Below are 12353 nucleotides of genomic sequence, written 5' to 3'. Positions count from 1 at the left end.
ATGAATTGTCGGGATTGAATCTTCAATTGAGCAGTAACGAGCAAAAGTGATGCTTTATCGTGGACAATGATGTTAAAAGGGGAATCTTGACCCCAGCACCTATACAAATTTTCAGGTCAACAGACGATTATTTGCAGCTATATACTAACACAAACCCAGTTCAGATTGATTAAAACAATAAGCTCAATGTAAGGATTACAAACCTCGGGGTCAAGTGGAAAAACCTTTGTTGGGATTTAAATGTGTTCACCACTTAGAAATGTTAAGCGAGTCAAAGAAAGCACTGAGCTTAGCTTTTGAAACGACAAAAACAGCTACTATTGATATTTTGCGATATAATCATTGGTATTACAGTTCCTAAATGAGCATTTAATTGATGTACCAAGTAGTCGTACGAGATGTTTGGGTGTATGACTTAGTATTGCCCAGTAAGGTAATATCTGATTTTTTCTCAATATACAAAGAAGTAGGGAACAATGTGATTTTACAAACGAAAAGTTTCTACAACTTCTTCTGATAATCGTTCATCTTTCCAAACTTTATTGTATCTATGGCTTTTTCGAAAGGAGGAAAGCTTATGGAAAACTCTGTAGTTTGGTTAACCCTTAACACCTGCGGTAGATGAATAATTAGCCTTGCGTCTAATCGAGTTATACTACATGGAGCAGTCTCAGTTTTCATGCAGACACTCAAATATGCGACCTTTTGTTTCGAACGAGGGTTGCCGTTAATACTTGACAAGCACAAAAATACGCGAGTTAACAGCCGTCAGACACCAAGTCTTTACACAAGCCATCCTCTAGTCACAACGTTTTGATTATGTAAAAAGTTGAAAGGCAAGCAAAGCAGAAAGCAGAGCAAATGAATTACAGGACAGTGACTTCATTGACACAACAATTTTGAAATTTAAGACGTGTGGAGTAATTCTACCACCAATTTTTCAAACGCTCTAGATTCTGCTGTACTAATTAAATGGGGTGCAAGTTCTCTCATCAATTAAAACTATTCTACACATGCAGGCTATATTTCGGTAAGGACTAGTGTCAATAATATAGATAACATTATATGATATTATTGTCATTATCCAAATTAACACTAAGTCCAAGTGGACTCAATGTTAATTGAGACTTTAATTTTACACAGAATCAAGCTTCCAAAGTGTGATTTTTGGACACTTTTTCTTTTTGACTCAGTAATAATCTTAAACAAACATTTGCGTGGTAATGAAACTTTAAAGTAGTTCCGTGGAAAGCTATGCGTTAGAGTTGCTAAAACACTTGAAGAGATTCGGTAATTGTGATCTTATACTGTAAACCTCGTGAAACGTAATTTTTCAACAAGTACATAATTTTTTCAACTAACAAACGCATCATAAGGGACACTAAATCCCAGACAACCAAAGTGCAATTTAGACAAACATTCTATAGACTCAGGCGGTTAAAATTTGTAAATAGACACAACCAACGAATTTTTTTACTGCCAGCTGTACGTGGTATTTAGACAGCTAATGTTGCCAAATCGCTGGTTGCAAATAAGAGCTTTAAGGTTATATCTTGCAACCGACAAATGCGCACACTAAATTTTAAGGTTACAAAGTATCGATGCAGTTCTGCAGAACATTACGCGGACAAAAAATATTCCTCGAAACCTCAGACACCTGTCAGCGTACTCATAAAACCTATCAAGGTTAAATGTACAACTTATTCTCATGTTAAATCCATTAAAACACAAGAAAGTTACAGCCCTCTTCTATTAAGTAAACGTGTGTCAGTCCACTGACGCATGCGTGATGTGAGCGTTAGTAGAATCTGTGGGTCTCATGATGAGGCTGAGATATCAAAGGTATGAAATGTGACATCACCACCTTCATCCTGGCTTTAATCCAATGGCACGAGGTCCACTTACATTGTAAGTAACTTTTTTTTGGGGGGCTTGGTTCGGCACTAAGATAATAATAGAACGATGAAATGATCATGCATTAATCATCGCGGTTAATGTAACTTTAATTTGCACCAGCTGGAAAATACTCTCGAGTAATGTATTGACTTTATATATTCAGTACGCAAACGGCCGTCGATGTCGCGACACACATTTCCTATTTCGGAAATGTTGGAAATGTTGAAGTATCAGAAAAAAACACCTTGTTCCCAATTAGTAGTCTGGAGTTTCAACCAATAGAAATACAAGTGACTCTGAAATAACTATCAAACATAAAAATGTCGTTGGCTGAAGGCGAGACGCTCAGAGATAAACAGATTGGGCTATTGGAGCGGATGCTCCATTTGAATCGTGATGGAACCCCAGATTTGACTTTAGCCATGGATAAGGAGGAGATCATTTGGAAGGTGTTGATTATGGATCTGAAAGCACAAGAGATCATATCGTCTATACTTCGAATGAATGATTTGATGAAGTGTGGGATCACGTGGCACTCGTTGATTAATATCCGTAGAGTCAACATGCCAGATACTCCAGCCATATATTTTGTTGAGCCTACCATTGAGAACATAGTCATCATAATAGAAGACATCAATCTGGACAAATACGATGAGTTTTATATTAACTTCACCACATCTATTGATCGGAATCTCCTTGAGGAGTTTGCTAAGAAGGCGTCAATGCTGGGGAAAGCCAATAAGATCAAGCAAATTTATGATCAATACCTGAACTTTGTGGTTACTGAATCCAATTTGTTTTCTTTGGGTATGTCTAAGTATTTCTACAAGTTCAATAATCCTCGAGTGAGTGAAGATGAAATTGAACAGTACGTTGAAAAGATTTCCAATGGACTTTTATCAGCCGTTATAACTTCAGATTCTATACCAATTATTAGATGTCCTCAAGGAGGAGCTGCTGAGTTGATTGCTACCCTGTTGGATTCGAAATTGCGTGACTATTTGAATAATTCCAGAGGACTTAGTAATGGAGGTGCTCCTGCTGGAGGAGGAGGGGCTCTCAATGTTAATAAAAGACCAGTGTTGGTTCTTCTTGATCGGAATATTGATTTAACATCAATGTTTGCTCATTCTTGGATTTACCAATGTATGGTAAGTGATGTGTTTACTTTGAAAAGAAACAGAATTACCATAAGAAAATACTCTGAAAAATCGTCAAATAATCCTACTCAACAAGAATATGATTTGGATCCAAGAGATTTTTTTTGGAATAAATATTCTGGATTACCGTTCCCAGATACTGTTGAAAATGCTGATATTGAGTTGAATTTATATAAGAAAGAAGCTCAGGAATTAACAAACAAAACAGGAATTTCATCCATGAATGATATCAACAACCTAAAAAGTGATGATAGTGCGGACACTTACCACATTCAACAAGCTGTGGATTTATTACCGGAATTGACCATTAGAAAGAGAACCTTGGACATGCACATGGATATTCTAGCTTCGTTAATTGGTGAATTACAAGCTAAAAATTTGGATAAGTTTTTTGAAGTTGAACAAAATGTCGGCAGTACCAAAGTACAACAAGAATTCTTAAATTTGTTCAATGAAGCCAGTGAAAGAAATAATGGTTCAGACAAATTAAGAACATTTTTGATTTTAATTTTGACTGTTGATACACTTTCTGACGATTTTATTCAAACCATTAGAAAGAAGTTCAGTGAAACATATCCTGAATTAGATTTAAGTTCCTTTGACTACATTGTAAAGTTCAAGCAACTTTCCAAGTTGAACAACTATGCCAATTTCAATGACTATAGCCAAAAGAGTAACTCCGGGTCTGATGTTAGCAATAATGCAAGTGCATTATTAGGAGGTTTATCGTCCAAGTTATATGGTTTAACAGAAGGAAGAATCACTGAGGGACTTACTTCTATTGCATCTAAAATTAAAAACTTTATACCTGAGAAGAAACAACTCCCCATTACAAATATTGTTGAATCAATAATGGACCCCTTAAACAACGCTTCAAAGTCTTGGATCCAAGTTACCGATGAATATTTATTTTTTGATCCTAAGTTAAGAGGCGGCCATTCCAAACAACCAAAGAGACAAGCATACGATGATTCTCTTGTATTTGTTGTTGGAGGAGGGAATTATATTGAGTATCAAAACTTACAAGAATGGGCAGCATCATCGACTCAAGCTGGATCAAAGGATTCAAAGCGGGTTATCTACGGAAGTACGGACATAATTTCCCCTACACTCTTTTTAGAAGAATGCGCAGAGTTAGGAAGAGCATAAAAGTATAAAACATAATTGATAATGATTTTAAAGGTACCCTTTACTTTGTTCCAAAACAGCAATTGAACTTCTGGCATCAAGGAATAAGAATTCACATTCTTCAACATCTTGCACGCCTATTTCGGTACGACTAGCATTCTGACTTAAAATACCACAAGGAGTTAAAAGTTGCAATGCATACCGTAAGGAGTTTTTCACCGCATGCTCAGCCAATTTGTCCAAGGCTTCAGCAGAGATAGATAAGCTTTCAAGAGTAGCTCTTTTGGAAATAATGGCTTGCACTTCTTCCTTGTTGTATGACAAGGTCTTGACAATCAATAATCTATCTATCAAATCTGGAGGACATCCATGAGGAGCTTTGACATCGTCATCAGAACCTTTAACTGTAGTTAATCCTCTGTTGGAAGCCAAAACCACTATCGGAGCTATAGAGCTTTCTAAAGCTTTGTTCAAATACGTAAACAATTCAATGTCCAACATGTTGACTTCATCAATAAACAAAACACCAGGGATCAATTCGGCAACTCCCTGGTCGATATATTTCGATACCACTCTGTTAACTTCCAGTCTTAATTTATCGGTGATTTCAGTCTTTTTTGGCTTTAACAATTGACCCATCATGGATAAAACATCCTGACCACCTTGAGGTCTTGCATTGGCCACATCCAAATCATGTAAAGTAACATCTTGAACGATTTCCTTCTTTTTATGAACCTCACCTTTAGGTAAAGGGACATATTCTTCAGCTTCCAAATCAAATTCAGTAGCATAAGCATCTGATCTTCCAACTCTTTTGACTGCTCCAGTATTAGCTTCAATGTAGATCACATCTCCAACAGTGACTCTTTCCTTTTGAATACTCTCATAAATACTTGGATCTAATCTTAAATTCTTGGTCCCTTTTGCAGTCTTTAAGCCAACAATCACATGACTAATTGTCTTACCATAACCTCCTAAGGGATTCTCTGCTTCTTCTGGAGTCAATTCGATGACTTCACCTTCATAAACTTCCTTTGTTTCTTTGATTCTTAACCCAATGGCCTTTCTAAAGTTCTCCATCAACGCTGAAGTCTTTTTAACTTCGGCAGAATACAATTCAGAGCCCACAATAGGACAAAATGGAACTTTAGGTCCTAATTCTTGAGCAATGGCTAAGGCTAACGCAGTCTTACCGGTCCCGGGAGGACCAGCCAATAAAATTGCCTTCCCAGACATTCTTTTACTTTTAATCAAATCAACAACAACTCCACAACCTTCTCGTGCTGATGTTTGTCCGATAAATCCTCCTTCAACCTTCTTAGCGATTCCATGTTCATCCAAGCCTAAGCCTCGAATATGAGTATGAGCGGCTGTTCTGCTGCTATCTTTTGCCTTAGGATCTTTGACCTCGCTGATCTGTACCATTCTTGATTATTAGAGAATGTCTGTTGGTCAGTGATGCTGTGTAGTTGAAGTTTGTATGTTGAAATTTATCGATGGCTAAATTTTCAAACAGGATATCACGTGAATACTCACGTGACACCCGACATATATAATGAGAAGAGTCCTAGTATTGCAATAATATATGCTTGTCATTCCTTATTATGAAAGCGCCCAAATCTGTTCCCCAGCGAGATCACTATGCTAGACTTCTGTACATGTTCCAAGCAGGGCAGTGGGCCAGCGGTGTGGAGCTGCTGCCTCTCTCCAGATACATGCTTCGGCAAATGAAGTTCACCGCTCAAAAGGGTGTGCTCAAAGTCCTGCCTCAGCTCAAGAGAGTTGTGTGCAAGCAGTGTCACCAGATGCTTGTAGCAGGCTTGACGATGGTACAACGGGTAGAGAATCTTAGTAAGAGCAAGAAGAAGCACAACGATGTGTTAATACATGAATGCATTGGATGTGGATATACTAAAAGGTATCCTATTGGGAAGAATCGAGAGTATCGACTCTTTGCTGAAGATCAAATGGTTCAAGCAGGACAAGAATCAGAAATACGACAGAAATAATTTACAGTATATATAATCATATGTTAACGTCAATTAATCTTTATCTACTACAACCCTTGTTGTAACCTCTCTCCGATCTTTTTAGAAGCAAACGATAAGGCATTCATGAACCCTCTCTCACTAAGATCAAGTTTAAGTGAACCAGTATCCGTGGCCAAAGATGAACTGGAAGGAGGATTGGTAACTCTACTCACCACAATGGCTGGGTCAATCTCCAAGATAATCCCATCATCAATAGTCTCGTCAACACAAAGTGCAACCATATCAAACTTCTCCAAAATCGTCAGCTTATCAACTGCACGATCAAGCAATACAGTCAAACTCTCTAATAAGTTAGCACATAAACTATAAATCAACGATTCATTCTCATTCAACTTCGCCACCACAACTATAATCACATCATTGGTCTGCTTATATGTGACCAAATGGTTATCATATAATATGATGTCTTGGTTCATCTTGTTGATTTTCTCAAACAATGATTTTTCAAACTTGGTTTGGCCCGTTAAGTTACTCAATGGTCCATCTGTGCTACTGGGATCTTCCGGTGACTGGTAATATTTGGCAAAAACCCGACCCCCTTCATTGTCTAGTATCAACACGGCTGAGACCGTGTACAATGATATGTTTAATGACATGGTTATTAGTGAAACACAGTAGTAATGATGATTATGTTGTCCTTTTGTTGATGCTAAATATTTGTTGATTATAGATCACAAAAAGGGGTCGTGCGCGGTGGGTGCAAAATTCAAAGTATAGACTGGTGGTATCTATTAACTAATTACAGTACCCATTAGTTACAGCATGAATGTATATTGTGCTAAGATTGTGCTTATATAAAAAGGTGCACTCGTTTATGCAACCCATGAGAAAATAAATTCATGGATGGCCTTATGGAATGGGTTTTGAGCATAAAAGTCTCGGGTAACTGCTTGAGCAAAGTCACCATTCGTATGATTACCAAGTGTGGCCATAGCAGCAGTTCCATTGGCCATAGCAGCAGCTTGTGCAATCTTTTTCCAACCAAAGACAAAGTTGATGATCAATCCACCAATTAAACCAACAGCTACAACCAATGGACCGAAAACATTATCCAAATGCTTACCTGATCTTTCCATAATAATATCACGTCTCTTCATAAACACATAGTAGCCCCAGACACCACTGAATAACGTAAGACCAAAATATATGTAGGCCAATGTTTCAGATAATTCAAAGGAATTGGCTTTATTGGCCAGAGAATAGATGATAAACGTAAGCGATGAAAGTAAAGTGGTCACATGCAACCATCTGTTGAAGGTACGTTCATTTGCAAGCCAAACCTTGGGTTCTATGCGTAACGGACCGGCATTCTTAATGTAGCCTTCTGGTTTAGTGACCCCCATAGGTAAGTCAGGTTCTTCTTCCTCTTCACTATCAACGTCAATCAATTTAGACAAGGTAGTAGGGAAACGAAGTAACTTGGAAAGGGCTCCGGGAGCATGTGAATCAGAAATATCATCATCATCCTCATAATCTTCAGAAGAATCTCCATCGTCCAAATCACGTGCACCTTCACCAGATGGACCAGCAACTTGCATACCACCATTGAAACTGGCAGTCAGGTTGGATCTGTCCAAAAGTGAAACACTGACAATATCTCTCTTGGTAGGAGAAGTAGAAGAGGCAAGACCACTTTCATCGACCTCTTGGATTTTGGGGACTGTGGAATTGGAAACAGTTCTGTCACCTACCAAAAGAGGACTTGAAAGCGAAAATGACTTTGATCTAGGTTGGAAATTGTCCTTAGTATTGTTCAATAATGACTTAAACTTGGCCAAGTTCTCTTCATCATTTTGAACCTTTTCAAGTTTCAATTTGTTTTGAGCGATTTGTTGCTTGGGATCAATAGTCAAGGCAAGTTTAACTTGGTCTTGCAAACTATTCAATTCATTGAACCAAAGAGGAATGTTATCCAACTTATCGTCTTCAAGGAATAAAGAAGCAACACCTTGAATGAATTTACTAAAGTTAGGAACTTCAGTAACCAAGCTTGTATCGTGGACCAATTCATCAACCCAATGAAGAGACTTACGTTTAGCAGATTTGATTTTGATTTCCATGACTGAATATGGAAACTTACTGAATTCTCCGGAACGCAAGTAAGCATGCTGGTTCTGAGGGTTCAGATCAATGTCAATACGATGCCAGTTACTAGGATCTCTGATAGGACGAGATTCATCAAAGGAATCTTCTCTAACAAAGAGTAAGTTGGAATCAATGACAATTCTGATCCGATCATCACCTGGAATTTGGAACGCTTGTCTTTTATACATGGTTCTAATGGCTGGTTGCAAGTGATTATCCTTGATGAACAGTTGTAACTTACCAATAGTATCAAGAGAACCATTTCTTTGAAGTTTAGCCTCCAACTTCTTCAGTGGAACAAACAGACCATGAACAAAGTCATTAAGGTATTTCTCCTTAATTTGAACCCTTTCATCAATGTTGAAATCATCATGAGTAACGTCAAAGTTCTTCTTTTCAACAGTTATCTTGGGTCTTTCAGACAACTTCCCTACCCATTTGATACGTAAAGTAGATGAGTTAGGACTCTTCACTAACTTATGGTTATACATGTCAAAGTTGGGTGAATCAAAGTACAAACAGTTGATAACTGGATTATCATCGTCATCGTCATCGTCGTCATCATCATCAATATCACCATCCTGGTTTTCTGCACCTCTTCCATTGCCATGTGACTGGTCATAAACCAACACAGGCAAATGTCTCAAGATAGTTGTCTTCACTTCCATCAAGTTGTCTGGGTGAATCCAAAACTTGAACGATTGATAATCTTGAATGGTTTCATCGTTGAATGACGATAACTTGGACAAAGATTGATCCACATCATAGTTATCTCTGAGGAACTGGAACAATGCAGACACCTTATAAAGCAAAGGAGAATAATCTTCCAGATGGAAGGGTAACTTCTTAAGTCGAACATTTAGCAAAGGTTGAACAGAGAACTGAGGGTGTAATCTATCGTGTTTCTTAACGATTTTGGTGAACCCAGTATAATTAAGTCTTTGGAAATGGTCCAACTCTCTTGTCATTGACAAGACTTCATCCAATTCTTTTGAGAACGCCAGAACATCAAAACCTGATGTCTGTTTGGTGGTCAGAAGTTGTAAGTCATCCAATTCAGCACTTAATTCATCATACTTTTCGTGTTGGAAAGTGTAAACCTTTTCCAAGTCTTCGTCCAAAGCAGCAACAAATAATTGTTCATCTTTATCCAGCCAGTTATCCTTAAGAATGACTCCTTCCTTCAACAATTTCTTCAAATGAGTGTAATTCATATAGTATTGCTTCCAAGGAGTATAGATCTCCTGATCCATTTTGTTGCCGAACAACATGATACGGGGGGTGTCTTGGTTCTCTGGAGCAGTAGACATCGCAGCAACCAACAAGAAGAAGAGAAAAAGAAGAAGTGGATTATAATGTTTATGGACAAGAGCTTCAGATACTAAGGCAGCCAGTTGGTCAAATAAATTTCCTCCAAGAGCACTACTACTCCATTTATTAATTGAACCTAATAAACAATCCTCTATCAATAATTATTCGATTCGTTGTATTCAGGTTTAATGGGCCTGGTTATGTGCAGACAATAATTGAACAACAAAGCCAGCAGCCGAATCACGGCTGACCGATACAATGCCTTTAATGTTACCCGGGAGAGAAACAATAGAGATGGTTGCTGTTAATAACTACCAGTGGTAGCTTAGAATACGGCATCGTATATGTTATAAGTGGTAAACTTTGGTGTGCTTTATTTGGATCAATATGAGTGGTCTGTAATGTACTGCGTGGTAGTAAAATTAGGTACTAATGAAAGATGGGTTGAAAGACAAGATAATATTGGTAGCGCGGTGACGATGTAGTTAGCACTGCTGTAGGTTCGGCTAACGAAGCTCTTAAACGTTAGCTCTTTACGATCTTCCTCTTTGATATCGTTAGTACTATCATGATTATTATACTACCATCTTAATACTGATATCTACTGGCGCCATCCTCTTATTCAGTTCATGGCCCATTGCTTGCTATCAGTAGTTGGTAGTGTCTTCACAGTACATGTGTCTAATAATCTCCACTCACCACGTGGGATACAAACAAGCTTTGTGACCCACACACGCACATGTCAAAATAAATTCTGTCCAAACGAGAATTGATATACTATGGACAGTATGTGTTAAAAGTTAGGTCATATGTGATATTATTAAATCCATAAAACTTCATCTAACAATTAATGCCGTAATTATAATTATCCATTTTGAATGGTGTCATTTTATTACATAAGCAAATGAATGTCGCGAAAAAATGTCGTACATATATTTGCTGCAAAACTAATTACCGATAATATGCAATATTAATGTAGTGTATTCCACTATCTATAGACTCTACCAGACATCCTAAACACCGACCAGGTTCAACTTGCCATTAATCGTCTCAACTTCAGCCGCCAACAAGGCCTGTTCAATATCAGCAATTAAATCGTCAACATTCTCAACACCCACACTCACACGTAATAAAGTAGGAGCAGCATGTTCATCACTCAATGCACGCCATTCAATCAAACTTTCAACTCCACCAAGCGATGTGGCATGGTGGAAATATTTCAACTTGGATGGAAACAGTTTTGCGGTCTCTTCATCCTTCAAGTCAATGGAAAACACAGGAGAATGGTAGCCATTTATGGCTTGTTTGGTTACAAATGGTTCCTTTTGTAAAGATCCATGGTAAATCTTGATCAATACCTTGAACTTATCGCGGTTGGAATCCAAGAAGGCAACTATTTTGGAAGCATTTTCACTTTGTTTCAATACTCTCAACTCAAAAGTCTTCAAGGACCGAAGCAAAAGAGAAGATTCCAAATTTGCTATATTGCTTCCCAAATAGACTCTATCTTCTACTAATTTTTGATAAACATTAGTATCTTTGGTGATCAACATACCAGCAAGCAAATCACTGTGACCACCAAAGTATTTGGTTGCACTGTGCATCACAAAGTCTACACCAAAAACGAAAGGGTCTTGTAATGGTGGAGGGCTGAAGGTCGAGTCGATCAGAATGACGGCACCTTTAGAGTGAGCCAAATCAGTATAGTATTGAATATCATAATGCTCTCCAGTTGGATTTAAAGGAGTTTCCAAATGAACCAAATCACCAGGTTGCAATTTATCAATGGAGGCAGAGTCATATAAATCCAAAATCTCCAACCCATGATTTCTTTCCCAGATTTTAGAGATTCCATGAACTCCATGATAAGCTTTTCCAATGGCCAACCGTTTGGGATTTACATGGGTAATCAATGCCAAAAAGGCCGCAAGTCCAGAAGCATAAAGGACAACATTACCACCAGTTAAGGTTGAAATAGCAGCCTCCGCCATAAGGCCATTAGGATGAGATAATCTGGAGTAAACAATTTCATCTACGTTGAAATCACCTGCATCAGAAGCCTTAACGAGCTTTGAAGAGTCCAGTGGATAAGAAAACGTTGTCAGAATGTTGATTGGAGGAGCCACGTCATGAACTCGGGCGTATTTGTCGCCTCCGTGGATCAAGTTGGTGGAAATTCCAGTCATAGTGTCAATTTCTTAAGCAAACAAAACGAGTTCTCTATTTACAAATAGAGCTTGATAATTGTTGTTGATGTTTAAACTAATACAGAAAACAGTTCTCTCCATCTTTGTATCCCGGTACCGGCTTATATATCGGCCTAAGGAAACTCTGCGCTACCGTATATACAAACCCAAAAGAACTGTATGGTACTCGATGACTAACCTTGTCTGACTCAAGAATATGTCACTAGAAACTAATTAGCTGGACTCTGTCACAATTCGGAAGGAGTTTCCTGATCTGGCTAATTTTTGCATGCCGTTTTCACTGATCGTTGAGATGCACAGCTGTTAAAAGTGTTTGCTTTGAATGTTTATAGCAACTTACATCGCAAGCAAACGGATTAAAGTTGCCATTTACAGACCAATTCAAGTCACTTACGTTTTGGGGGAATTACCATATCAAATTGTCCATTAAACTAATCTAGTGGTAAAGTGTGGCAGGATATACGGTGGCAGGCCGGAATATATTTCCGTTTACGTAAATGAGCTTCACTAATTGC

The 12353-nt window shown here is 38.1% G+C and overlaps 5 protein-coding genes across 5 annotated transcripts; 1 reads left to right on the top strand and 4 right to left on the bottom strand.

Annotated features, from left to right (window-relative positions):
• Positions 1 to 2216: 2216 nt before the first annotated feature.
• SLY1 (syntaxin-binding protein) lies at positions 2217 to 4205 on the top strand (the record flags this gene model as incomplete). Its single annotated transcript, XM_043195514.1, has 1 exon — positions 2217 to 4205. The coding sequence occupies one exon, from the start codon at positions 2217 to 2219 to the stop codon at positions 4203 to 4205; it is 1989 nt and encodes a 662-aa protein (XP_043049687.1).
• Positions 4206 to 4232: 27 nt separating this feature from the next.
• Positions 4233 to 5609, bottom strand: RVB1 (RuvB family ATP-dependent DNA helicase pontin; the record flags this gene model as incomplete). The annotated part of the gene is made up of 1 exon (XM_043195513.1): positions 4233 to 5609. One exon carries the CDS (start codon positions 5607 to 5609, stop codon positions 4233 to 4235), a length of 1377 nt encoding a protein of 458 aa, XP_043049686.1.
• A 631-nt stretch (positions 5610 to 6240) lies between these two features.
• Positions 6241 to 6831, bottom strand: RET3 (coatomer subunit zeta; the record flags this gene model as incomplete). The annotated part of the gene is made up of 1 exon (XM_043195512.1): positions 6241 to 6831. One exon carries the CDS (start codon positions 6829 to 6831, stop codon positions 6241 to 6243), a length of 591 nt encoding a protein of 196 aa, XP_043049685.1.
• Positions 6832 to 7047: 216 nt separating this feature from the next.
• On the bottom strand, positions 7048 to 9630 carry VTC3 (vacuolar transporter chaperone; the record flags this gene model as incomplete). The annotated part of the gene is made up of 1 exon (XM_043195511.1): positions 7048 to 9630. One exon carries the CDS (start codon positions 9628 to 9630, stop codon positions 7048 to 7050), a length of 2583 nt encoding a protein of 860 aa, XP_043049684.1.
• Positions 9631 to 10644: 1014 nt separating this feature from the next.
• On the bottom strand, positions 10645 to 11817 carry KQ657_004844 (putative cystathionine beta-lyase; the record flags this gene model as incomplete). The annotated part of the gene is made up of 1 exon (XM_043195510.1): positions 10645 to 11817. The coding sequence occupies one exon, from the start codon at positions 11815 to 11817 to the stop codon at positions 10645 to 10647; it is 1173 nt and encodes a 390-aa protein (XP_043049683.1).
• Positions 11818 to 12353: the final 536 nt, after the last annotated feature.

This window comes from Scheffersomyces spartinae (assembly GCF_019049425.1).
Source record: "Scheffersomyces spartinae strain ARV_011 chromosome Unknown scaffold_8, whole genome shotgun sequence".
In the NCBI taxonomy this organism is placed as follows: Eukaryota; Fungi; Ascomycota; class Pichiomycetes; order Serinales; family Debaryomycetaceae; genus Lizanozyma; species Lizanozyma spartinae.
The sequence above is the reverse complement of the archived record's forward strand: the minus strand, read 5'-3'. Positions and strand labels throughout refer to the sequence as shown.